General features: G+C 44.8%; 1 protein-coding gene across 23 annotated transcripts in view; it reads right to left on the bottom strand.

The window, feature by feature from the left end:
• Positions 1-24,725, bottom strand: part of LOC112980249 (sorbin and SH3 domain-containing protein 1) — a 182,122-nt gene that overhangs the window by 77,768 nt on the left and 79,629 nt on the right. For 5 of the 23 annotated variants that reach the window (XM_064513901.1, XM_064513900.1, XM_064513903.1 and 2 more), the window contains exon 1: positions 7,263-7,423. The exons of 2 other annotated variants lie outside the window; for them this stretch is intronic. In XM_064513901.1, the coding sequence (XP_064369971.1) occupies positions 7,263-7,294 (32 nt within the window). In that variant the 5' untranslated portion in view covers positions 7,295-7,423. Of the gene's footprint in view, positions 1-7,262; positions 7,426-24,725 lie in introns of those variants that run through there. 16 more of the 23 variants (XM_064513886.1, XM_064513891.1, XM_064513899.1 and 13 more) reach the window with 8 other exon arrangements.

Raw genomic sequence — 24,725 nt, 5'->3', positions numbered from 1 at the left:
TTTTCTAGAGAGGAAACAGGAATGCCAGCTCACAAACCTGGGCAAAGACAGAGCCCGCTGCTGCTACAGTCCTAGAGCAGTACAGGGCCCTCCCATAATGGTGGTCTTCGAGCAATTAAACTTGGAGCCATGCTTTGTGCTGGTCAGACTATCTCATCTCCACATAGAAATATTGGCACCACAACTTCAAGAAATCTCTGATTTCAATTTTTCTATTCAGACTCAGGAGTCTTGACATTACTTGCAATGTAAGAACAGCATTAACAAAAAAGCTCACAAAAACGCACAATTATTTGGCTTTAAAAGAACAAATTACTTTTCACAGGAAGTGATTTGGAGATTAAAGTGGTAATTAAAGAAATGTTTGCTATAAGTAAATGAAGTAGGCGGACAAACTCATTAGAATTACATCTAGAAAATGACTTTTCCACATATCCCCAAACTTACTAGCAATTATGGAATTTAATTAAAATAACAAGCATTCAGTGTTTATTAACTGTGAAACTAATCAGCACTATTTAAGCACTCAGCTGAACTCACACCTAATGCAGGTTCTCACACAAAGGCTTAAATTCACAGTGCTTGGTGGATATGAATGAGTGCAACTCTAGACACTCCATTTAAAAGTTGATTTAGATCAGCTGAGGATCTGTGTGCAGATTTGCTGCATGCAGGTAGAAATAATCGCTTTTTAGATTCAGGAAATTATGGTGCATGTTTCAAGTTTAGAACATGCTTCAGCAGCTTTTTGCATTAGGGCTACAGGGTTACTCTACCTATCTCACATATGTTTAACTTAAACCACATACTGAAGTCTGATTAGGCCCATCTTGTATTTTATGAAGTAGCCTAAGGCCGCTCTTGGGACTAGATACATGGTCCAGCCAGGCAGCACATCTCCATGGCCCTAGTATAGGCAAAGTGCTGCCCTCTGCAACACCTGGGAATATAGATACTGCACGTTAGTGTGCCGTGAGCGTTGGGCTAGTGCATCATTAGACAGAGCAGTGCCTGCCAGGTTGGCCAGACAGCCTGTCCCTAGGCTGCCCGCGGGCCGCAGAAGGAAAGGGATTTGGAAACATTTTCTGCTCCCGGGTGCCCTGGAGAGCTTCCTGCAGACATAGCTGAGCCAGTCCTGCACTCGTGCACGCGTGAGCAGCTGCACTTCAGCACAGAGCCTTTCAAAGGGAACCAACAGTGAGATCCCTCACGTCAATCTTAAAACCAGAGAAACTAGTACTGCCAGATCAGGCAACACAAAACAAAAAAAACCAAAAAAGTTCCTCCTTCCAGCTCCCTGTTCCAAACAGTGGACAGGCTGTCTCCTTGCCAGACCTGAATTCATGCCTTTGCCGAAATGCGACAAAAAAAACAACAAAGGCTTCAAAGTTGCAGACATTCAAAATACAATGAAAGGTACTGAATTCCTAAGGGCATAAGCCACAGGCTGCAATTCTGCACATGCCAATGTCTGTACATAACGTCCACCACGTCCCTGCCAGTTCCGTCGGCACTCTAGACAGACGTTTAATGGTTCCTTCTTCCCTTTCATCCCCAACACGCTTCTTCCAAGACTGTAGCTCTTTCCCTACTTGGTGTGGAAAAGAGAGCAGGGGATTTGGAAGCCTATTTAGGAGGAATGCAGATAAGTGGTGACTACTGCAGCACAGCATGTCTCTGGATTATCTCACAGGCTCTAAACATTCAAGTACTCCCCTGCAACGGCAGGGAATAACAAACAGCTCATTAATAGTTCCGAGTAAGGACACATGCTCTTAAGTCACTGGTATCTTAGTTAAGGGTCGCAGGAGGTAGTTATTTTTGGTGGTCAAATGTGTGTGGAGAAGTAATTTCCTTTGGTTTCTTCTCTCATTACTACTGACAGCTCTGATAATTCATATACGATTTTAAGATGCAAATTGCTAAACATAAGCGTTCAAAATTTATGAGGCAGGTCCCTAAATTCCTGAGATTTGGCCCCCTGCTTTATCTTCTCAGGTTTGAGCTTTTACACCTCCAAATTTTTCTCTCCAGGCACAAGAACTTTAAGGGTTTTATGGTTGTTTTGAAATGAAAATTGAAATTGTTATTTATACTAGTATAATCTAGGAGCTGAGGCTTTCAGAAAAATGCCAAGCTTTGGGACTTACATAAACACCAGGAGGATCAGCAATCATAACATTTACTTTTCATGTGGTCAGGTCTCGCGTATCATTCGCAACACTCCGTCATTTAGCCCGCGGCTCAGGCCCTTCCGCGCGTTGCCAGCAGTGTGCCAGATTCAGATGCTCTGCGCACGCAGCCGTGCCAGGAACAGGCAGTCCCAGAGCTGGGAAGGGGGAAGAGGGCCGCACTGCCGCCACGCGCCGGCAAACACAGCTCCCAGGACACAGCCTCACGTCACACCAACAACCCCACCCGACATAGCACTTCATGCCTAGAGTAGAGAAATTTTTGCAGTTTAGATTATTTTTGTAGGTCAGCAGAAGTGGAGAAAAATCAGACTGGTCAAGTTTATTTTTTGTTCCAGACAACTGAAATTCCCAGTTTGCATTCGTTCACTCTGGGACACCCCAGCCGCTCCAGCTTGGCTGCTGCCAGTGTCACCCGCAGCCTCGGCGCCTGGCTGAGTTTGCCCACAGAGATGGCTGCTCACGCCTCTGCCATTACCCAAGGGTGGGTTCAAAGTGTGTCTAAAAGCTTGGCATAAAGTGTACGGCAGCTTCTTTCAGCGATGCTTCCTGATACACCTATGGTGTTGAAGGCCTTAGCAAACTGCCCACTGCCCAGCCCCACAGCAGGCCCACTGCCCACTGCCCGGCCCCACAGCAGGCCCACATCGCGCCTGGGGTTCGGTCCTGCAGAGCTCTGCCCCAGGCCCAGAGAAACATCTTGGCACTTGCTTGGTTTGAAGTTAATGGTCTAAACATGTGAGTTGTCCAACTGAGTTTCCTTCCTGCATCTGAAGCGCAGTTATCAAGGCTACAATACCACCTCTTCTCTTCTCACATTATATTACGTAAAGCACGGAGAGAGAAAATAAGCAGAATACAGGAGGCAGCTTCACGCTAACCCAGGCAACCAGCTCTCTCTCCAAGTACCACCTACTACCATACCTTACCCTGAAATACTGAAGGAAATATGCTGCCTGTCATTCTAAGTTTAAGGGTTAAAGAATATCCTGTCACTCCTTCAGAAGACATTATGCTCCTAAGACTAAATCTCACAAAAAGACTATGAATAAGCAGTGCACAGAAGAATTGCACTAATTCTGAACACCACAAGGGCCTCCCGCGCTCTGCAGCGAGTGTTACAACAGCAGAGAGGGAGCCATGAAAGCTCGCTAAATGAAACAAATGGCAGCACAGAACACAAGCTGGCATTAAATGTTCTTATAAATAATTGAGCTTACAGCTGTTAGAAGAAATAAACATAGCACATTTCATATGCAATATCGTGGCTTTATTTATTTATTTTTAGATATGAAGCATGTTTGTTTCCTTCCTAATCTGCAAAGTTAAGATGGGGACATCTGCCCCAGCTAACTTTTGTGCAATTTAACAGGAATGTATTACTCAGAAAAACAGAAGTCAAGTAGGAAATTTAAACTAGGAGATGTGGCTTTAAGAACTCAGCGATGCTTTTGAATTAAGTCATCTTTCAGTCACCGACTTCAGAGTAAACAAAGCTCACCCACAACCTGACTTTACTCGGTTCAAGGTCACCACTTGGGACATAGGGCAGAAAAAGATCTCCTGGGTCATCAAGTCGACTCCCATGCTATTGCAGGCAACTGTGTCATACAATCCTGTCTGAGAACATTTCATGTCCCAGCTTAAAAGCAGTACGGCTTTCTGCCTCCGCTGCTCCTCCTGAAGGCTATTCCAGAGCTCATTCTTCTTCCAGTTAGAATGCAGGTTCTGACCTACAGCCTAAATTTAATCCACGACTAGCTAGGACTAACTTGTTTTGCACCAACACTATTTTTTCTGTTTAAGTAGCTCTTTTCCCTCCTGATACACCCCCCCACCCATGCATTTTTAGAAAGCTATTGCACCTGTGAGTCTTCATTTTGCAAGCCTGTAACAAACATTTCCAAAGCAACTGGCCTGCACACTGCCATCCACCTCATTAAAATGAAGACTTACAGCAAATATATCCGAGATCCTAATCTGGAAAACAGTGGAAGATTTTAAAGACTGGAAGACCTAAGTCTGAACTCTGCTTAATGTCACAGAAAAAGAGAGCAAAGCCTACAACCGACATGCTCAACAGCTGAAAAAGAAGGGAAATCTGTAGGTTTAAGAGACGAATCAGCTCTTTCGGTCCATTCTAATTCTGGCCTGCCTACTAAATTTCTGCAGTCAGTGCTAGTTCAGATAGTGATTTTGATGTCTAGAGGAACCTCCCTTGCAAAGAAATGGGAATAATTTCACATCAGCCAGGAAACGCTCATGAGATGACAACAAGAGTAGCTGCAGGGGCGGCGGGGGGTAAAGGGTGGCTCCTGCTGGAGCCCCCAGCCCCTGTCCTGCTACAGACACAGTGCTTGAAAGAGCAGTCCAGAAGAGGGTGGTTTGGCACAACAGACAGAAGAGAAGCTTGACATGATGTGCCTGACTGGTTCCCTTTGGTTAAGTTAACAGCTCTTATCAGTAGCATTACAGCCAAAACCATTTCTTCCCATGACAATAGATGTCAATACACTGCAAATGGGCTTTGGCCTCCTCCTGACTCTGTCAAGACTGCCTTCTATTTTTTTTTGCATTTGATAGCTATCAGAAATGATGGTGACATTAGCTGTGGGCTATGTATCATCTGTGTCAACCAAAGAAACAAATGCCTTTGTGCTACACCTATATGTCCAAACAGCCCACATATATATTTTGAAACTTTAGAGAGAAAAATAAATTCTGGAATATTTTAAATAAAATCTTGTATTCAACTTAGCAGGAGATCCAAGGCACAACATCTGGGAGCATTAGAAGCTGAGACTTCCTCACAGAAGTCGCTGTGATCTGTATGCTAACACCTCACAAACAGAAGCACTTCACAAACAAACCGACGTATGTCCTGTGCAAGGGAACTCAACTGGGCACAGCTCTCAGACTGCCAACTATGGAGGGAAAGCAGTAAATAATATAATTGCCACACAGCAACATGAGGCAGCTCAGGACACTCAGTTCTACCATGACTCATTGGGGAATTTGGGCAGGGAGCACATTAACTACCGAAATTTCATTTTGTCTAGGGTTAATAAGGGGAAATTAATTCAGTGACACCAGATTTATTTTTTGCAAAAGGGAAATCTTCTGGGGAATCTGCAATGGCCACACCTAGGCAAGAGGATGCTGGTTTCTGCTTCAGCTGGAAGAAAGTTTGCGTACGTACCTAGCATATTCCTTGGGGTCAAGCTGTTTTGAAACTACTGGTAAGACCTGCGCGACCGGTGCACTCTGTGTACTGCACTCAACTTTGTGTACACCCCTGGTTCGAGGCCATTTTTGTTTCTGCAGAACAATTGCTGCACATACACAGATTCCAATTCCAGAAGCCCTAATTACGGGCGACAATGGGCCCATTCGGCTGACCACAGCACTGAGGGACAGACAAGCACTACTTTGCATTTACTACAGTGAATGACATTCTATAAACACAGTAATTTAGATCATCTGAACAACATCCAGCAGCTTCTCCTGACATGATTTTGTATAGCAAAGACAACAAAAGCTGTCTTCACTGCTGTCACACACTCCCAAACAGGGAAGTAGTAAACAAGTGGAAGTTGCATTAAGTAGAAATGCTAATTAGAGATTGAACAGTGTCACAGAGTTCAGATCCAGACTACAAACATTTCACAAAAATGAGAGCAGAGAGAAGATTCTGATGCACCTCTGATGTATAAAATAGATACTTTATTGCTACAGATTACCCTATGCCATCCCAGACAAACCCTGAGATTCCTAGTTGCGCACCAGGCAGAGGAATTGCACAGGTATTGCCAAGTGTTCACTGTAGCAACCATAATCACACATTAATTTTTAATGGTGAGCTGTGCTTGCACTAGCTGTTTTGAAGCTCTGTACAAACACTCACTAAGCTGCTGCTACCACATTCTGAGGTATGGAGGTGTCATTCCTACTTCACACAGAGATGGAAAATACTGGTCTCTATTCTATGCAGCAGCTGAAATCAGCCGAACTGGCACAGGGTGCATGTGTCAGCCTTTTGGGGTGTTATATGATGTTGCCAGAATAAGCAGGAACGGTCTGAGAGTTGTTGACACTTGCACACAACTGCAATGACTTCTGGGGGACTATAGCAAAAGCTAAGTCTTGCCAAGGCATAAGGGGAGTCAGGCACACACCAGGATCTCTTCCAACACACCTTTGACAAGCATTGGGGTGCGAGGGGAGGTGAGACCGAGTCATTCGCCTTGGTCTTTGCCAACATGGAGACAGGGCTATGCTAGAAGAGTTCCTAGGGAACAGATTCATGCACCTTTATATCTGGCACAAAAAGGTCCCAGCAAAATCCAGAATGCTGGCCACTGTCACGCACCCAAGGCCACACAGCAAACCAGTGTCTGCCAGAGAATTCACGCTGGAGCCCTGGCCCCGCTAACCTTGGACTCGGTTGGTTGGACTGTGCTGCTCTGAAGTCACCTACACACTGGAATTAAGAACACAGTGATTGTTCCTTATCTCAGACTGAAAATGAGCCAAGGAAACCAATCTGCTGGCTTAAACAACGGGCTGAGATTCCACGCGTCTCCAAAAATAGCAAAATGCCACATTCCAGAAACCAACCCTCATCTTCACTTCCCTCTGACTCTTCCAACCCAACGTGACCGAATTTGCACATTGCTGAGAACTCCCCATCCGTTCTCCTCACTTTTATTTTAGCAACAGGCCACAGACTCAGCATTCGGGAATTACCTTTAACCACTCCTTCCCGTAAAATTAGTCAGGAGAAAGATCCAGTCATTTTGGTAGGGAAACAAGGACCTGCCCATTTCCCTAATTACAACACAAACCCATGTAAGGTCTATGTAGATATCCCCTCTCTTTCCAAGCAGCAATTAGCAACACCTATCCTGATGAAAGGAGCAATCTGAATATTAACCTGTATCACCCCAAAAGAACTACCCACTGCACATCAGCATGTACCAATGTCATGTAAAGTCCTGGGAGTTCAATTCATCAGCAGCTCTAGGATGGCTACCTTTTGACTAATTGGATAAAAGATATTGGTGTCCTTACCTTGATTTAGGCTTTTCAGTTAATGGTGCCATTTTCTCAGTCCCTTGGTTTCACCCCTTAGGAGGCATGAAAGAGTTAAGGAAGCTCTTCTTTGTGTCACACAGCCACTTGGCTTGCTGAGGTGTAACAAGAACTTTGTGGAGGCCTCTCTCTCTCTCTCTGGCACCCTTAAATACTTTGCTCCTCCTATTGCTGCGCTTTAATTAGCCAGCTGGCTCTTAGTCACACCATGCTGTCACTAGGCTTGCTCACCATCAGCCACCCCCACCCAGTCTGCCTGTCACTCCCTTGCCACTGTCATCATGCAAGACACTGATGCTTCCTGCAGCTCTGGAGCTGGGAAAAGGAGAGAAAGCTGGGAGGTGAGTCCACAGGAGCAAGGGTATGGGATACTCTAGAGAAGCAAAATGACAGACAGACCTTGAAAGAAACAGTTGATTAAAACACATGGCAAGTGCTTTAAAAAGCACCCCCCTCCTTTTCTTTTTCTTTTCTTTTTCTTTTCTTTTTCTTTCTTTCTTTTTTATTTTTTAATAGCCAAGGAGTGTTATCTTGTCGGGGAGGACAAGATTTTCATTAGCACTGGCCACTGCATATCCTGTTTCAGTGGATAGGAGCTGAGGGGTAAGCAAAAGTTTCTGCACTTGGCAGCTGAGATTTGTAGCACAAATAACATGATACAAAGAGAAGCTGTCCACTTGTGTGGCTATGAGGATGAGCGGGTATAACGCTCCCTGAGCATCGTAACAGGCACCAAGGAAGCTTTTAAGCCACAGGCTGTACTGGGGTGTCCCCAGAGTTCGGCGTGCCCACCACAGAGCAGCCTGGCTCCCCTTTGTCCAGCCCTAGACGGAAACTGGAGTAGAAGTTGTGCCGGCTTGCAAGAGGGTGAGGGTATATTCACACCGCCCTAGTCTGGGCGGTTTGTTGGAAAGGAGGGTAGCAGCACAGCATCATCCTTTCTTCCACTATGAGCACCTGCACAACGAATGACTGGGATTAAGATTTCCCAAAATCAGAGTTTGCAGTTTGGTTATCCAAGGCCAAGTGGTAGTCTAATAGCAGAATTAATTTGAAGGAGAATCCAAGTCTCTTGGTAGTGTCCTTTGTCACCAGATCACAGCAACCAGTGGACCAAGACTGCAGGCTTTTGTGACTGACACTTCAGAGTCACCTGCAGCTTTCCTCCAATTTTGATGCCTCAATTGTGCATGCATGTATAGGCATTGATCTGCAGCCAAATTCATTGATTGAAAATGTTCATTTAAATCACTGTAAGGCAAGTGTCTCAGCATTCAGTCAAGACCTAGAAAGCAATGCAGTTGGAGAGAGCTGCTGACTGCAGAAGGGCACAGAGCAAAGCCCCCTGCGTGGGTCAACGGTTATTCTAACCTCAGACTCTTCTAGTAAGACGTTAACAAAGGACACAGAACGAATGCCTCCAAATATCTACACATGCAAAACCATACTGATGCCTTGTGAAATGTTGACGGAGGTTCTGATTTGCCAACGAAGCCCTTTCCCCTCCTCCTCAGTATAACTTTTAGCAACCCAGTACCTATCTCCCACCAAATGGGAACATTTAATCATCAGTCCATATATGCACAGTCCTGACTTGGTAAATTGGCTAAGGGGCCAAAAGAGGTTGGAAAATACTGCTCTATTTTACCTTTTTATTTAAGATGGATCCCGTACCTCAGTGTGAACATGCCACTGGTAGTACCTAATCAAGGTTAACAAGGGGTCCCCATGCCCAGATTTAGTATGAGATCCCAAGAGCACTAATGCTTTTAATAAGTTTTCGGTTCATTTACCCCAGCAGATATCAGAGGCTATTTGTGAAATTTGATTCTGGATCTAGGTTTAGACTCCAACCCCTCTACGAGACAGGTGTGTTTGGATTGGCTGGAGGAAGAAGAGGGTTATTTCAGACATATCAACAGTCAGAACAAATGATGATGGAAAACTGTGTTTTGAGTGGTCAGACCTCAGTGTCCCCTCTGGAAGAAAAAAAAAAGTTCTCAAACAAACCAGAAAAGCCACGAGAAAACACACAACATTGTCCAAAGTAAACTGTGCAGATATCAACAGCTCCAATTACTTGAAACATACTTGTTTATACAACAGTACACACCAGGAGACCCCCCACCAAAGGTACCCTCTTTGATCTCCTTCTCAAGTCTGTTCTGGAGCCTGACGGCATGAGAGTTTTTGACAGTTGGAAGCCCCTGCCTGCTGTGTACCAGGGGTTTATAAACAAGTCTCTGACAGTTCGTCTTCAGGTAATAAAAATGAGCATCATTAAAATGTCAAGAGAGCAGAAACCATACTCTGCAAAAATAACAGCTAGGGAGCTAGTGAGAATGATTCCTAGGGAGAGGCAAAGTAGGGCAGGATCCAGGGGCCACTCCAGATCCAAATTCAGATGGGAAAGTTCAGGTCAAGGAGCAGGTCAGAAACGCTTCTGTCTTTAGGATTTACAGGATCCAGCTCAGATAAGCTTCAAGCAGCTTGGCAGAAGTTTGTACTGTGGACACCCAGCCAGCAAAAAACTGAAGGACCCTCATGAAATCTGCTGCTTCACATGGGTGAAGGGAGAACTGGGGAGCAGGCTCTGCACAGCCACTTACCATGGTTGCACCTGAAGTCAACCCTCAGCGAAAGATAAAAAGCTTTATGACCTTCTGCTCCTGCTTTACCATCAATCTGTAGTAATAGTGTAGTTTCTGCTGTAAGTGTCCTGGCATTTACATGGTCCCTACTGCTTTACTGGGACATTTCCACAATCACTATATTTTTCCCCCCTACAGTACCCATATCTTTGGAAAATGTAGCATCATTATTATAGCTGAAGGAAATAGCAAACGGACAAAACTGTGTGCACAACAATGGAAGTCTTTGGCATAACAGAGACAGAGGCCATTTCTAGGATTTTCTAGACCACTGCTCTACCCACCAGACAAGCCTACCCTCATCTTGTCTCTGTTTTGCTATCAAAGTCATACACAAATCCTTTCATCAAAGGGATGACCTCCGATGTCTGACCAGTTCTAAGCTAGCCTGGAAAGTTTGCTGCACAATCTATACCATTTTTGTGTTTTGATAAAGTCACTCAGCCATCCTAGTTCTTTCATACCACCCCAATATGCCATGGGGCTGGGCCTTCTAAGCAGAGGACAAACAGGGGCACTGGAAGCCAGTTGAGAAGAGGAGGTAGTTTTGATAGATCAGGGAGATATTAATTAAAAATAACAGAGCTTATTTGGTTCTGCAGACAGAGGAGGAAGGGAAGCAGACTTACAACATCCTCATGCTTTTTAGTTCAATTCCATCTGAGTTTTGGGGTTTGAATGGCAAAACAAAACAGCCAAAATAACACGCTGTTGCTAGAGTTCCACCCAGTACTGTAAATTAGCACAAAATCATTCACCCAGACTCCTCACCCTGCCAGGCTGGAGCTTCTGCTTTGTTACAAAACAGCCACCCAAGTTCCAGTTAGGACAGTTTCACAGCTCTCGCCCTGTTATTGCAGATGAGCTCTAGCTTGCCCCAAAGTTCCCAGCTTCTGGATCCCCTTAGATGCCTCAGATCTGAGCCGGAACTCTGCAGCTCAGTCCTCCCCAGCCCAAAGCTAAGCGAATCAGTGCTACCAGGGAAGGAAATATTGCAGCCACCAGCCCCTACGACCTGCCAGGCAGCTCACTGCAAAGGTGCACGGATGCAGGAAGCACTTGCAGCACAATCTGTGTGGCACAAAGGGGTTCAGACTGTTACTAGACATGGAGCAAAACTCCTCCTAAAGAGGCGTACTGGCCTTTTAAGAGCTCTAGGCAGGAACCCAATCTGACACAAAAACATTCCCCCTCAGCTGCTTCTCCTAAAGAAACCTTCCGCCTCTGTATCTAGCAGGAGCAAGTCTGCAGGGGAGAACAACTTAAGGACTAGCAAGTGGCCTTCGTAACAGCAATGTGCCTATTAATCCAGTGAAAGCACATAACCCGCTAAAAGTACAGAGGGAGCAGCATGGCCTCAGAGACGAGCAGCTAGGAGACTTTCGCAAAAAGATGAGAAAAGGAAACACATAATTTGGCTTCCTTGCTGAAGGCCGAAGAACTATCCAAGTGTCCCTTCTGGCTGTTTTAGCTAAGGGATATGCTGCAGGCTGTTGACACCTCATCTAAACCAGCCAAAAATATTATCCAGTAGGGTCACGGTTGATCCAGATCTGAGATCTGCAGCATCTTAATGGAGGCTTCTGTGAAAGGCACGGATCCCACTTCTGTCTTCTGCTTGTTCAAGAACTCAGCAAGAGCTGGAAAACACGGCCTGACACTAACAAAAGCTGGGAGTGATCAGCTGTTTGGCAGCCTCTTAGACAGCAATTTCTCCCAGCTCCCACTGAATTTCTACCAATCTATTTAAACTCTCATGTAGAAAACAAAGTATAACCCTTGTCCAACACCCTTGAATAGTTGTTGACCCTGGTCTAAGCATTTTTGTCTAATTAAAGGCCTGATAAACACACTACAGGAGAAAAACTTAGGGCCACACTATGCTGACCCAAGTCCCAAGAAAATGAGTGGCAGTTACACCATGCAATCAAGGAAACACCTGCATCTTCACCTGCACATCAACTTCTCCATCCCTTTGCACCTTGCATTGCCACTTCTGCTCAGGCAAAATGTAGATTAAAAAAAAACTTTCATGCTATGATTTGTGGCATATATGATAAAGTTGGGTGTGGGACACAAGCATTAGGCTCACAGTGATGACTGGGTTGTATGGAGCAGGAGAACCCAGGCTCTGTTCCCTTGCAGGAAAAGCACAGCAATGACTCCTCTTAAAACAAGCTTAGTCAAGCTTAGTCAAGGTCTGACTCTCCCATCCTTACTGATCCAACCAGCACCTCAATCAATGAATGGCACTGCTGGCTGTGAAGGTAACACCATGAAGCCCAATCAATATTTAAAACTTCCGCAGTGACGTACCAGCTATTTACCAGTGCTCTTAACTGTCATGCTGTAGGGCTTAAATTAACCTTAAGGTACAGTCAGAAGAAAATCATCTCCTACATGACATGCAAAGAAATGGACATTTATAAAGTTCTCCCACTCGTTTTGCAGACTCAAAATATTCAGCTATTTGGCATAATGCCTGGCTCAGGACCTGACCTTACTGCTCATACCAACAGCAGTGATTTGAGCAGTAGTCCAGGGAAAAACAGGAGAGGCAGGAGTGCAGAAAGAAGGGAACTAGCAGAAGCCACAAAAAGAAAATTCAGACTGTGCTGTCTGTCCATCCTGATATTTTCCTGCAATGCTTTTTCCTGCACCCTAATTGCTAAAGACAAGTGAACGCAGAATCAAGCCACAGCTGCTTCCCTGTTCTCTGGGAACAAAACCACAAGCCTCAAAGAGGCAACATGTCTTCCACTAAACAAGCCTGAGCATTCATGGAGCTTGAGCAGCTCTGCCCCCTGTACTTACTGTATATATCATTAACAGAGATAGATCCAGCCCAGAACACCAGGCTAAGGAGAAATTCGGATTTGACTCTAACTTTGCCAGCTGGCTGGAATTATTAACCAGTTGCATACGTAGCTATGAAAGCTAATGGGAGAGTAATCAAATCTCACAGTTCACAGCCTGAAGTCATTGCCTTTGGGAGTTAATAATGATTTAACAGCCCCTTCTCCTTGATTCCTCTCCGTCAAACTCTCTGGCTGCCACACAGAGAGTTTTGAAGGCATCTGTGAAGTTAGATCTGTCCTCTAAGGGCAACGCCAGGGTACAGGTGTATTGAGAAGAAATGTGTGTGAACCTCTTCAAGGAGATGAAGAGAGAAGCCAATTAAGAGAGGAGCACCCATCCCCTCCCACCACACTAAGTTTCTCATCAGAGCTGAGAAATAGCCACTGGATGAGTAACTAACGATAACGACTGCTGTTCAACGCACCGCTGGGATTCTGATTTGATTTTTTTGGCTTCTAACCAGATTAAAACAAACATTGGCCATTTAGAGAGGCAGGACTGGCTTATCAGCTTCAGTACCAGGCCTGATCAAGACACTCCTGTGTCGGTGTCTCTATCCAGAAAGTTCAGCCCCTTCACTGCGGTAACTTGGAATAAAGTAAATACAAATGGCCATCAGGCCATGAGCTGCTCCCACGGCCCTTTGTGTCAAAAGCCTCTGAGCCCAAAGGACACAGCTCAACAGGCCTCAGGGAAAGCTCACCTCTAGAGGCCTGGGGGCGTTGAAATTTGTGTCCTGTACTACCCTGTGCAGAAGAGGCAGGAGCTATGAATGTATGAGCAGACTGGGAAGACATTAAGGAAAACATTCGAAACATCCTGTCCCTTCCAGCATCTCTGCCTCATTGACTCTCCATCTGTTCCCAAAAGCTCAACAGAAAAAAAGAAAATCCCATCTTCCTGCTGTCTATAAACTCACTTTCACTCTGTTGCTGCTCTAGTTTCTGGTGCAGCACTGCACTGTTTAAACCCCTTTTTATAGTCTAACATAGGCAGAGCCAGTGTGACCAGTTGGCTGGAGCCAAAGTGATGTTCTGGGTGACACCTTCCTCCAGGAGTTGGCCTGCCTTGTCCTTAGGGGAGATGATAAAAGGCAGGAGGACTCCTTGCACCGTGCAGCAGCCTGTCTGAACAGCCTTCAGCATTCACTCAATGCAGTGAACTGGAGTACTGAATAAGGCAGCAGCCACTGACCTGTGGGCCCTAGGGAAACTAGTCCCACCAGTTGAAACAGCAACTCTCTAGCAACCTTTACATCAGTCCTCTGCACGCACTAAGGGTAGGAGGGAAGCTCTTCTTCGGGGGAGAAACAAAAGAATTAAATGAAGAGCCTTAGACCCACTTGGTAATATTTTCCATTCCTTGTCCCCCAATACAAGGACAAAACATATAGTTAGGATCTCCCCACGTGTGTTTTCATAGACTTATTTTTGTTTCCTGTTGCCCTGGCTAGACAAAGTATTTTTATGCAGTCCTTCTATTTGGCTAGAGATCTCTTCCCCAGCAGAAACAGCCAGAAGGATCCAGCACCTATACAAACTATTAACATCATTTAGATTTTTTTTCCCTCTCTCAGTGCCTTTGGTCCAGACTGTCAGGCTTGGAACTGTTTTCTCTCAGCAGAGTGCCAGATGCCTGGACTGGAGGTCCGAAGTGAGTATTTGTTCTGCAGCATGTGTTGCAGGTTGCATTAAAAAGCAACAAAAAAACAAAACACACAACAAAATGCCCTAATTAGATCTTTTTCTTAAAAAAAACAAAAAACAAAAACAAAAAAAAAACAAAACAAAAAACCAAAATAGTATGGTATACGAGCACTCCCCAGCATTCCTATGAGCCTCTGGCAAAAGGAAAAGAGTCAGACTACAGTAGAGCAAAAATTTCTTCTCACATAAAAAGATCAAATGAAGAGAGTCATTTAAAGCTTCCCCTAACCTGGAAGGTGGACTAAGGAGTGAGCCATTCTCTTTCAAACTCCTATACAGGCTAACCAGACCTTAGTACTTGATGCTATGCACATCTCAATGCAAAGATGTGCCATGCCTTGATGTCACTTGATGGCCAGCAGGACTGAGCTGGTATTGTGGATAAGGGAAGAAGGAAAAGTGGTGTCATCATGTGATTGTTGGTGTAGACCAGCCACAAATAAAGTGCAAGCAGAAAGCACTGTGACTCCCAGGCATGCCTCAGAGAATCAAGGCTTCTTAGAGACATTCTTTATCCAGATCCATGCCTGAAAGCACACTGCATCTTTCTGGCTGGAGGAAGACTAAGTACTTGGTTGCCTTCACTCCAAATAAAAATGTAGCCAGAGCAGAGGATCAAATTCAGACCTGGTGTGAAATGGCTCAGCTCTAGCAATGTCCAAGGAACTGTGCCAGTTCAACAGCAGGGCCAAGTGATTCTGCTTATAAGGCAGCAGGAGCAGAATGACATAAAACTGGGCATGATACATTGCAAAAGTTTCTCCAGTTTCCTCTTCAACAACCTAGACCTTCTTTCCTCAGAGAGGATTAGTTCATAGAAAACATAGTATGGTCAGGCTGAAAACAGCCTCTGCACATTCAGCATGCAAGATACTTTGATGCAACCTCCTTTTTTCCCTCCTTATTGGAAGGGCTCTGCATCACTGAAGGAGAGGGATATAAGCAACCCTTGAATCACTGTGTCAGTATGTGCATGATCTGTAATTGGCACAGAGACCAGCATCAGGTATAGACAGCGTTATGTGGGAAAGGAGTCAAGACAACTGTAAAGAGCTGAAACCTGAAACCATGATTAGAGCACCAGGGCTGAGGAAACGGAAGGAGAGACAGGAGAACCACTCCCCTGATACTTTCAGCCTTTTTAAGGAATAAACAAAGTAGCCCAAAAGATTTGTCTTTGCTGCTTCTCGGATGCCAGAGATTCAGTCTTCTCTGACTGCTGCTTTGACCTTCGCCTTCCTGCCCACAAACAGGCTCCATATCAGAGTCACCCTACGGGGAAAAAGGGTCTCAGGAGCTTGACACATGAGCCTCAGCCTTGATCCTGTCTAGGTCTTCTGCTTCAATGAAGAGCTCTCAAAGCCTGCAGCACTTTTGCCTCAGGCAGGTAAAAATATCAAACCTTATCTCAGAACTGTCAAGTCTTTCAAACCAGGTCTTAATCTTAGACCAAATGGTACCAAAGACCTTGTACAAACTCCTCTTAAGGAAGAAAAAAAGAAAAAAAGAAAAAAAAGAAAATCTTCACCAGTATTTGTAGCTGTCCCCTGTCTGTAGCAGCCCTAAATCTAGCCCAGCATCTCTTTGGGAATATGACTTTATCCTATGTCATCAATTCCATCATTCCCTCCAAATTCTGATCCCAGCCCAGCAGCTCCTGTCTGCTCCAAACCTATACCTCATCAAGCGACACATTCTGACACCAGCCCAAACCTAACCCAGAGGTCTCTTCCAGATGACACAATGAATCTAGCACTTCGCTGCTGTAACTCAAATCCAATACCTGATAGTCCCAGACTGAACCTAAAACTTACATGCAAGTTCCATCGCTGTATCTGGATTTGTGGCCTATTCAAGGCCAATTGCTAAGCCTTGGTCTTCTCATCCTAAATCCTAACCCTGACTCCAATTCCAACAACCACTGTGTGTTCCAGACCTAGATTGAAACGAGAAGTATTTACTGACACCAGCAACAAAGTACGCAGAAAAGGACATCACAAATGCAGATAATAAACAAGGAACATATCTGATGGTGGAAAAGGTGAATTTTATCCCTGTTGGGGACTACTATGTCTCACTTAATGCATCCACAATTAACCACAAAATAGCAGTGGGAGCTTGATCTTTTTTTTGAGTGCTGGAGCTTTTGACTGGCTCACCTAAAAGAAAATATATAATACAGTGGTGCTCTCACCAAAATATAGCTTTCTGCTACACAGTGCAGGTAGGCTATTACTGGGAAGAAAATATCCCTTACTGCAAATGATAGAGATAAATGTGATTTTGGTGCTCCAAGTCAGGATTAGGTCTCCTAACGACATGCTCCTTCCCCTCCCCATACTCACGCTGATCGGCTTGGCTGAACTCTTCAGGCCCAGTTGAAAGGGACAGGATTCTCCGCTAGCGATTCCAGCTTCTTCTCACAGGCAACTGTTACATAATAGCGCATACCTACAAAAGGCAGAGGGGAAGCAGCGTGCCATCAGTGCCACTGGTCCCAGCGTTCAATGTGATTAGAGAGAGGTCTATACTGAAGAATCACTCTACATCAGAAATAAAGCTACTTTTAGACAAACCAATTCCCTGTGCTTACCACGCAGGAAGCACAGTTCGTATAAACAGCAGGCTGACCAGATCCACATCATAGCATCTCCTACATAAGAACTGAAATCTAAGGATGTCTCCAGGGAAGGCTGAAACCACATCTGTTTTCCAGCCCCTCTGCCAGAGATTTCCCCGCCAAGTAGCAGGGACAGCTGAAGAGCACAAATACTCACGCCTCCCCACAACCTACAGTCTGTTTACTGATGTAAATCACTGCTGATTTCAGCTTAATTTAATGTGCTGGTTTGCAAGATGCAGAAGCAGAGATGTGGATAACACATCCTATTCAGCTACCTCTGATGCATAAGTATTCTTGTCCGATATGGAGCCTGGGCTGAGAGCTAGGGGCAATAACAGCCACGAGAGAAAAACCCCCTGCTACCAGGAGTATGAGCCTGAAAAGGAAGGGCTCTTACAATGGCTTAGAAGCCATGGGGTAGATAGCAGGTATGTACTAAGATGCATACATCAGCTTGTCTTTGGGCACGTTTTTTGGTTAGGGTATATAACTAGACATATAGCCACATGGGTAGAAATTGTAGTGACTTTTTGCATACATTGACAGTTACTACATGTGACTATTTAACTGCAACCCAGCATTAAATCTAAATGGTTAGATTTGACATCGATTTGACGGATGGCTGTGCAGCTTTACCATTTCACTCAGTGACATTAACAGCAGCCTGGCTTTAGCAAGATGTCTTCCCAGTTTGATTTATAAGGTAAGTATTGGCACCACTCAACTTTAGTTGCATCATATATTGCGCTGAACTTGTCAGCTAGTCATTCCAGCTCTCTGGTAGTGGGTGGAGAGAGAGCTTCTTCCAGAGGGCAATTCAGCCTCTTCTCTGCACTGTCTTCTGCGCACTTCTCTATATTCAGTAACCTCAGAAAGACCCTGAGGAGGCTAACCGGTTAAGTTACACACCAAAAGCTGGATGACTGAACACACCTTTGTGCATGTTTTATTCAAGCTCTGAGGGGAATGAAGTCATGTTTCTTTCAACAAGCAACGTGAACCCAGACCCTCCAAGGGGCTGGTACGATATTAGCCAGTCAGCCAACAAGCCTCACCACTTAGATGTGCTCCTGACAGCACAGGCGGTACATAAACACGACATGGAAAAAAAGGAAGGAGGTGATGGTGGGAGGTAAAAACTGTCTGAGTGTAAAGTAGTACTGGGGAGCCTGTCTGGGGGCCATCTCGGAGCATGCCCCCAGAGCCCCAGTAATAACATGATTTTTAACAAGCCTCAAGACATCCTGAAAGATGAGCCTAGAAGAACCAGGATAATTTTTCCAATAAAACTAGAATAGCTCTGAGAAAACACAAGCTGAAAGAAGTAAGAGTTTCCTGCCTGGGACAATCTAGTCATTTCTCCATTTCCAATAGGTAAAAAAAAGAATAGATGAAAGGACACAAATCTCCTCCTACATTAGACAGCACATTTGAAAGGTTTATTCCCGAGTACTGTGAAGAAAAATTTCTATCAAGTTGTCCAGAGTAAGCACCAAGAAAGAGTTAATATTCTGGCTGCAAGGTCAAGCCCTGGTTTTGCTGCGACCCAAGAAGCTGCCATGCTGGCATTAACACAGTGCCTTGGCTTTCCCAACCTGCCCCGTCCTTGAGAGCTGGCAAAAGGCTGAAGCTGGCCAGAGTCCCAGTTACCAAATGCTGCCCAAAGCAGAGAACTCTTTACTCATCACAAGGACTAAGAGTTAGGTTGGGAGGGGGAGGAGAGAACAAATGGCATGAAAAGCAACCAAGACACTCCTCCGATACTCAGCGTTGTTACAGCAGCGGCTCTTGCCTGGCACACAGCCGACGAACACAGCCAGTCACTCACAGGAATATGGAAGCGGACTATGGCTGGTTTCCTGTCCCAGTCTAGAGGGGACAGCTCCAATATCCAAACTTTCCCCTTGGAAATATGTTCCACATTAATTCCTGGAGGACCATAAGAAATTATTTTTGGTTAAAACAAAAAAACAAAAAAACAAAAAGGTAATCAACATAGGATTTGCAAAAGGATTCAGTTCTGGACAAACTCTACTCCCACCGCTGTCAGTGGCAAAACTCCCCTGCCTGTCAGCAGCAGCAAAGTTAGGGCAGTGGTGTTAGAAATCCTACCTTTAGACATGACAGACATTGCCACTGCCAAAGTTTTCAGCATTTTTAAATTAAATTTTGTTAAACTTCAACCACAGTCTTGTTTTATCTACTGTTAGTTTGATTTCCACTGCAACAGAAAAATCTGCTGGAGGAATCTGCTGAAAGTTTCCACTGAGTAATGCAAAAGGTACTTGGACACTTCCTGCAAAATCAGCCAGCCCACCAGCTCCCCGATGCTGACTGAAGTGTTCAACCAGACTAGTGCTCCCATCCAGGCACTTTGAATGCACACAGCAATGTAACAGACAAGTGCTGAAATCAAGGAAACTGAGGAGAACACAATCTGCTGGAAGAGGTTTCCTTTTTTTTTCCTTTTTCTTTTGGGATGAGGGTAGAAGAGATTTCTCAAAGTCTGAACACCCCTTGAGTCAGATCCTCAGTTAAACAAACCACTGCTGCTCAGGGAAACTGCAGTTTGCATAGTTTTGATGTATCAAGCTGCACCTCAGTCTGCCCTGTTTCCCAGACCTGACATCAGAGGCTTTTCAGGGTGACATAAGCGGGGAATAGCAAGAACAAGATGGGTACGTGCCCAAAGCACGGAAGTACCTACAGTCCACTTTTTAACTGGTGTTTCTTGAGGCTGCTCTATTCATGTCAAGGGCTGACGCAACCCCTGACAGTACCATGGTTGTGCAGAATCAAGCCATCTAACTCTTTTTCTCTTTCTGGCCCTTCTTAAATGGGACAGATAGAGGCCACACTCATTCAAACAACATCCCCGAGGAGAAAGGACCACTGCCAAGAGCAGAAGTGGAGGTGAGAAACAGGAGAAAATTCCCTGTCACACACAGTGACAAGGAATTCAAGGACCCAAGCCAAGCAGGAGCCAGCAAAAAACATCCACGCGTACACCTCTGAGCCCAGGTAATGCCACCTAGTCACTACCAATCCCCTGCAGATGGGCACATCAGCTCAGCGTGCTGTTATTCTCACATTTGTTTTCAACACTGCACAGTGTGATCTCCTCGCGCGACCACCAAGGGGGCAGCACAGCTTCCAGCACCCGCCCCGGGCGGCAACGGCAAACACTCTCCAAGTGGTCTCACACCTGAACTGGACAGGAGGGCAGCCAACTCCCACACGCAGCTCTGAGCTCAAGAACTGGGCAAAGAAACATGAGTTTCACATTGTTTTCAAGGTACAAACAGAAGGAGTCTGACCCTGCTTGACTTAATCATGCTGTTTATTCAGCACCCTATGCTTTGGGCAGTGAGCTGCAAAATCAAAGCAAGTACAATGGCAATGAAAACAATCAAACACATCAGCAGTGTGGGGCCAGCTTTACAATTGAAAAGCAAAGGGCTGAAAAGAAAAAAAAACAAACAGAATATTCAGATCCAAAGACCAGATCTACAGCTGTTTAGAAAACAAAATCTTTAAGCAGCTCTTTGAGACTAGCAAGACAATATTATTTTGCTGTTGTCCACATAAGAACAGGCAGCCCCTTTACCAAGGAGTCTAACTGGACAAGATGGATGAAGGGGAAAAAGATGCATGGAAGAGAAGTGATTTGACCCCAATCACATAACAGCATGAGCAGTGCCAGGAAAAAAAGCTATGGTTCCTAGCACAATGCTCTTTCCACTGGTCTATACTGCCTCTAAGGCTGAAAGCAGACACCTGTCTTTTGGATCTAGCTAGAGACTGAAGATGTTTCCACTGCAAACTGCCTGTCACTGTCCCATCTGCCGGAGGTTACCTCTCCCCGCAGTTCTGGTAGGAGAAGCCTCCACATGAGCACTCCACAATCTGCAGAAGGCAGAATCCACCAAGTTAAATTAAGCAGCCAGTGAAGATAATTTAAGCTGATCCAACTCAAGCTTTTCTTGATGCTGATCAGATCACACACTTTTCAGGAGGCAAAACTACAAGCAAAATTGTAACCATCAATATTGGTGCAGCAACAAGCAGTGATGTGAAAGGGAGGGAGAAGGCAACATCTTCAGCCAGAGCAACTGTTTGCTCAATTGATGCTTATTCTTGGTCTCAGATTATGGATGTGTTCTTGAGCTCTGAAAGTCATAATACTGGTGACTCAGATAAGAAATTTTTTACAAGATCCATTGATTGCTTTTCTCATGCAAACCATTCTAGATTAGTAAATATCACATACAACACCACCACTCTCTGTTGGTACAGCAAAGGTGAGCAATATTTTTGCTGATTACAAGTAATAATAATCCTGAGAATCAGTCTGTTAAAGATAAGCCATCTCTGATGTTATTGGCTGTCAACTTCTGGATAGTTTTATTAGATTTTATCAAACAACAAGCTGTTCTTCTGTGATCTATACAGACTGCTTAGAAACAGATGGCCAGCCAGAGTGTTCAGTCTGTGCCTATGGCCTGGAATGACCCACAGAATACTGCTTTCTGCCTATAGGAAGAGTAAAGAGAACAGTAATACTATTACTAACCCACATGTGAGACCAAATCCTGCTCTCTGACAAAAGCATGTGATTCCTAGTAATGTCAATGAAAGATGCACAAGTATATTCCAGGACAGACCTCGATCTCTTTAAATTGTTTTACGTTTTCTCCAGTATAAAAATGAACTCTTCTTATTGATAGACCTATCATTTCAGTGAGCTTATGTAAGCCGGTATGTCTTTGCTCACCCACAGCTCAACAAACATGACCTATATAGTATGTGATCTCCAAACACAAACTCCTTACGTGGACTACTTGGGATTTGACCGTGTGGAGAAAACACTGTCAGCACAATAACAGATCAGCTCAAGCCTCGTTCACAGATTTGGCTGCCGCCAAAATTCCTCTTTCAGGTTTGCTCAGCCCACACTTGAGCGTCTGCTTTCACCTGCCCAAATGAGTCAGCAAGATCCATCTGCCTCTTCGCCAGCGCCGGTAGAGCCCCGTCTCGCAGCGCCAGCAGGACCAGCTGGGTACGGAGGGCCCCTCTTCCCTTGGGCGCGACAGTCTTTCTGGTTTGGGCTACAGCAGGTGCACCTTGCCATGCAAAGAGGTATTGCTCGGAAGCAGCTAATATATACTAGTAAAGGATATGATAATGTGGCCACCCCAACAAACAGGCATGCAAAAAGCTGAAAGTAGAGGTCAGTGGCAGCTCTCAGTTTAATGTCGTCAGAGTAAGAACGTATCTGCACATAAGGGGAGAGGAGAAGGGGATATACATGCAGGAAAAACAGCACTGGTCTTCAAGGAACTTTTAATTGATCAGAAAACAGCATTAGAACAAGTTAAACTAGATGAGAATAAACTCATGAGTCTACAATCCCAGCTCCTGGACTCTTCTGCATCTCCAGCTCAAATCTCAGGATTCTTGTGGACAGAAATAAACAGAAAACAAGCATATGCTACGCCAAAAAAAGAAAAGAAGAAAAGAACAAAGTCATGGTATATCTTCATGGCAACCAGAGAAACAAGCTTACACATCAGCACTGATCCACCCTCAAATTTGGTCCTCAAGATGTAATTTCAGTAATATACAGATGCTTACCCCTATAATCCATTGCCTACCTCTTGAAAGGTAAAGAAAAAAAAAAAAAAAGAAGAGTCAGCAACATGTAGAGGGTGAACAGAAAGAACAACACTGCAGTGACTCTGGAGCCTAAGACATATTCTCACTTTGTCTCCATTTTCCATTAGCTAACATTGTCAGCTCCACAGAGGTGACATATGACTTGCCCCAGAGTAATGGTATGCAAATACAGAGGTTACTCTTGACTGACCCCAACCCCAGTGAGATTACAATCAACCCCTCCCTTTCCCACCTCTTTCAGCACTTCTATATTTAACTGCAGATGAATTCATTTCCTCTTTCCCCATGTGAGATTAAAGTGCAGTGAGCCCAGTGAGCTCAGGCAGAGCCTCAGCGCATCCTCATGTAAACCACCACTCATTACATTTATTAAAGCACGTTAAAGAGGACAATGAGTCACGCTCTTCAGACTCACAAAACTAAATACTTGCTTCTCAAGAAGCAAAACTGGCAGGCAGCCCACGGCCCCAAAATAGTAAGAGATACCTCCAATTCTAATCTTCCCTTGTCTGTTACATAAATCTTAAAGACATAAGAAGTGCCTCTACTTACAAACGTGTTTGAATGAAATGTGGGTCAGCGACCAAGGCAAAGGGTCAAATACATAGCAACTTGGCCTCAGGGCACTGTGTTAATTACACTTCTCTACGTGGAAACACAATAGCCCCTCATACCATAGAGAGAAAAAAAAAAGTGCAACAAAATCTTACTGAGGTCACACTGCTTTTCATTCGTAAAGGCTGGGTCTATAAAATTGCCTAGGGGAAAAAAATAAAAGAAAAAAAAAAGAACGGCAGGGGAGGGGGAGAGAGAGAACACGATGAATGATATCCCCACAACGTGCAACACCACTCAGCTCAAAGAGCTGGGCATGCAGGGTGAAAATGCTGCAGTTAGACTGCGCTTCTTTGCCCATTCCTACCTGGGAGCACTGGAAAACTGGCAGTAAGGAAGAGCTATTTCCCTTGGGAAGGGGCACAGCAGCCACAGCTCGGAGGGGTGTGAGAATCCTGCCTTCTTTGGACTGCATCATTGCTGCGTTCTGGCTCCAGCCTTAGCCAACACCTGGTATTTCCGTGGAAGGCAACAGTGCCTTTTGCTCTCACAGCCCGCCTTTGAATCTCAAGAACACTGCGCGAGGAAGACAGTATTTCTATTCCTACCTGACCTCCCTGCAGATCATTTAAAGACCTAAGGGATAAGATCTTTATCACAGCTTGAGACAAACAGTTGCTGTAAATAAGTCTGGGACTTTAAATCCTGTTAGATGATTTTATTCCATGGTGAATATAATTTTTCATAGCTAACAACTATGGTAATGAATTTTATCTCAATGAACACAGAAAGGGTGAACCATGCAGAATTCAGAACAGGAATAAGTTTCTTGTCTTAGATTTTGTACCAATTTTCCTTTTGGTTGAAGTACAAGCACTTATTGCCTCATCTCCATAATAGTAAGAGCTCTCTTATTCTAACACTTCAAGAGAAGAGGCCCCCCTTAATTTTAAGCAGCTCTGAGAATGGCCCTCAATTCTTGCCATGAATAATAGAAATATCAATGTGGACAGCAAGCGGGGAAACACGCATAAGAGCCGCTGGCAAAGCTTCAGCAGAACAGCTGGAATAAGTTGTCAATTCCCCTTACTGTATCTTCCAACTGCACTGCCTGGCAAAGGGGACTATTAAAGGAAAGAGAGCACTTGCGACAAGCTTATGACACATCTCAAAGGCAACAGCAGGCTCGCTGTTACTCAAGAAGCTATGGAATGACAAACAGATGGAAATGAGAAGAGGAACAGCGCAATGTCGTAAAAAGGGTTCTTCTGTAGGTTGCAGGAGCAACGGCGTGTGTCAGGCTAATGCACTGCTGCCAGAGCAGATTCTGCCTGATCTAATACAGTGACTGCGCTGCCACGAATGAAATCAC

The sequence above is a fragment of the Dromaius novaehollandiae genome, chromosome 6 (genome assembly GCF_036370855.1).
Source record: "Dromaius novaehollandiae isolate bDroNov1 chromosome 6, bDroNov1.hap1, whole genome shotgun sequence".
NCBI classification, from domain to species: Eukaryota; Metazoa; Chordata; class Aves; order Casuariiformes; family Dromaiidae; genus Dromaius; species Dromaius novaehollandiae.
The sequence above is the reverse complement of the archived record's forward strand: the minus strand, read 5'-3'. Positions and strand labels throughout refer to the sequence as shown.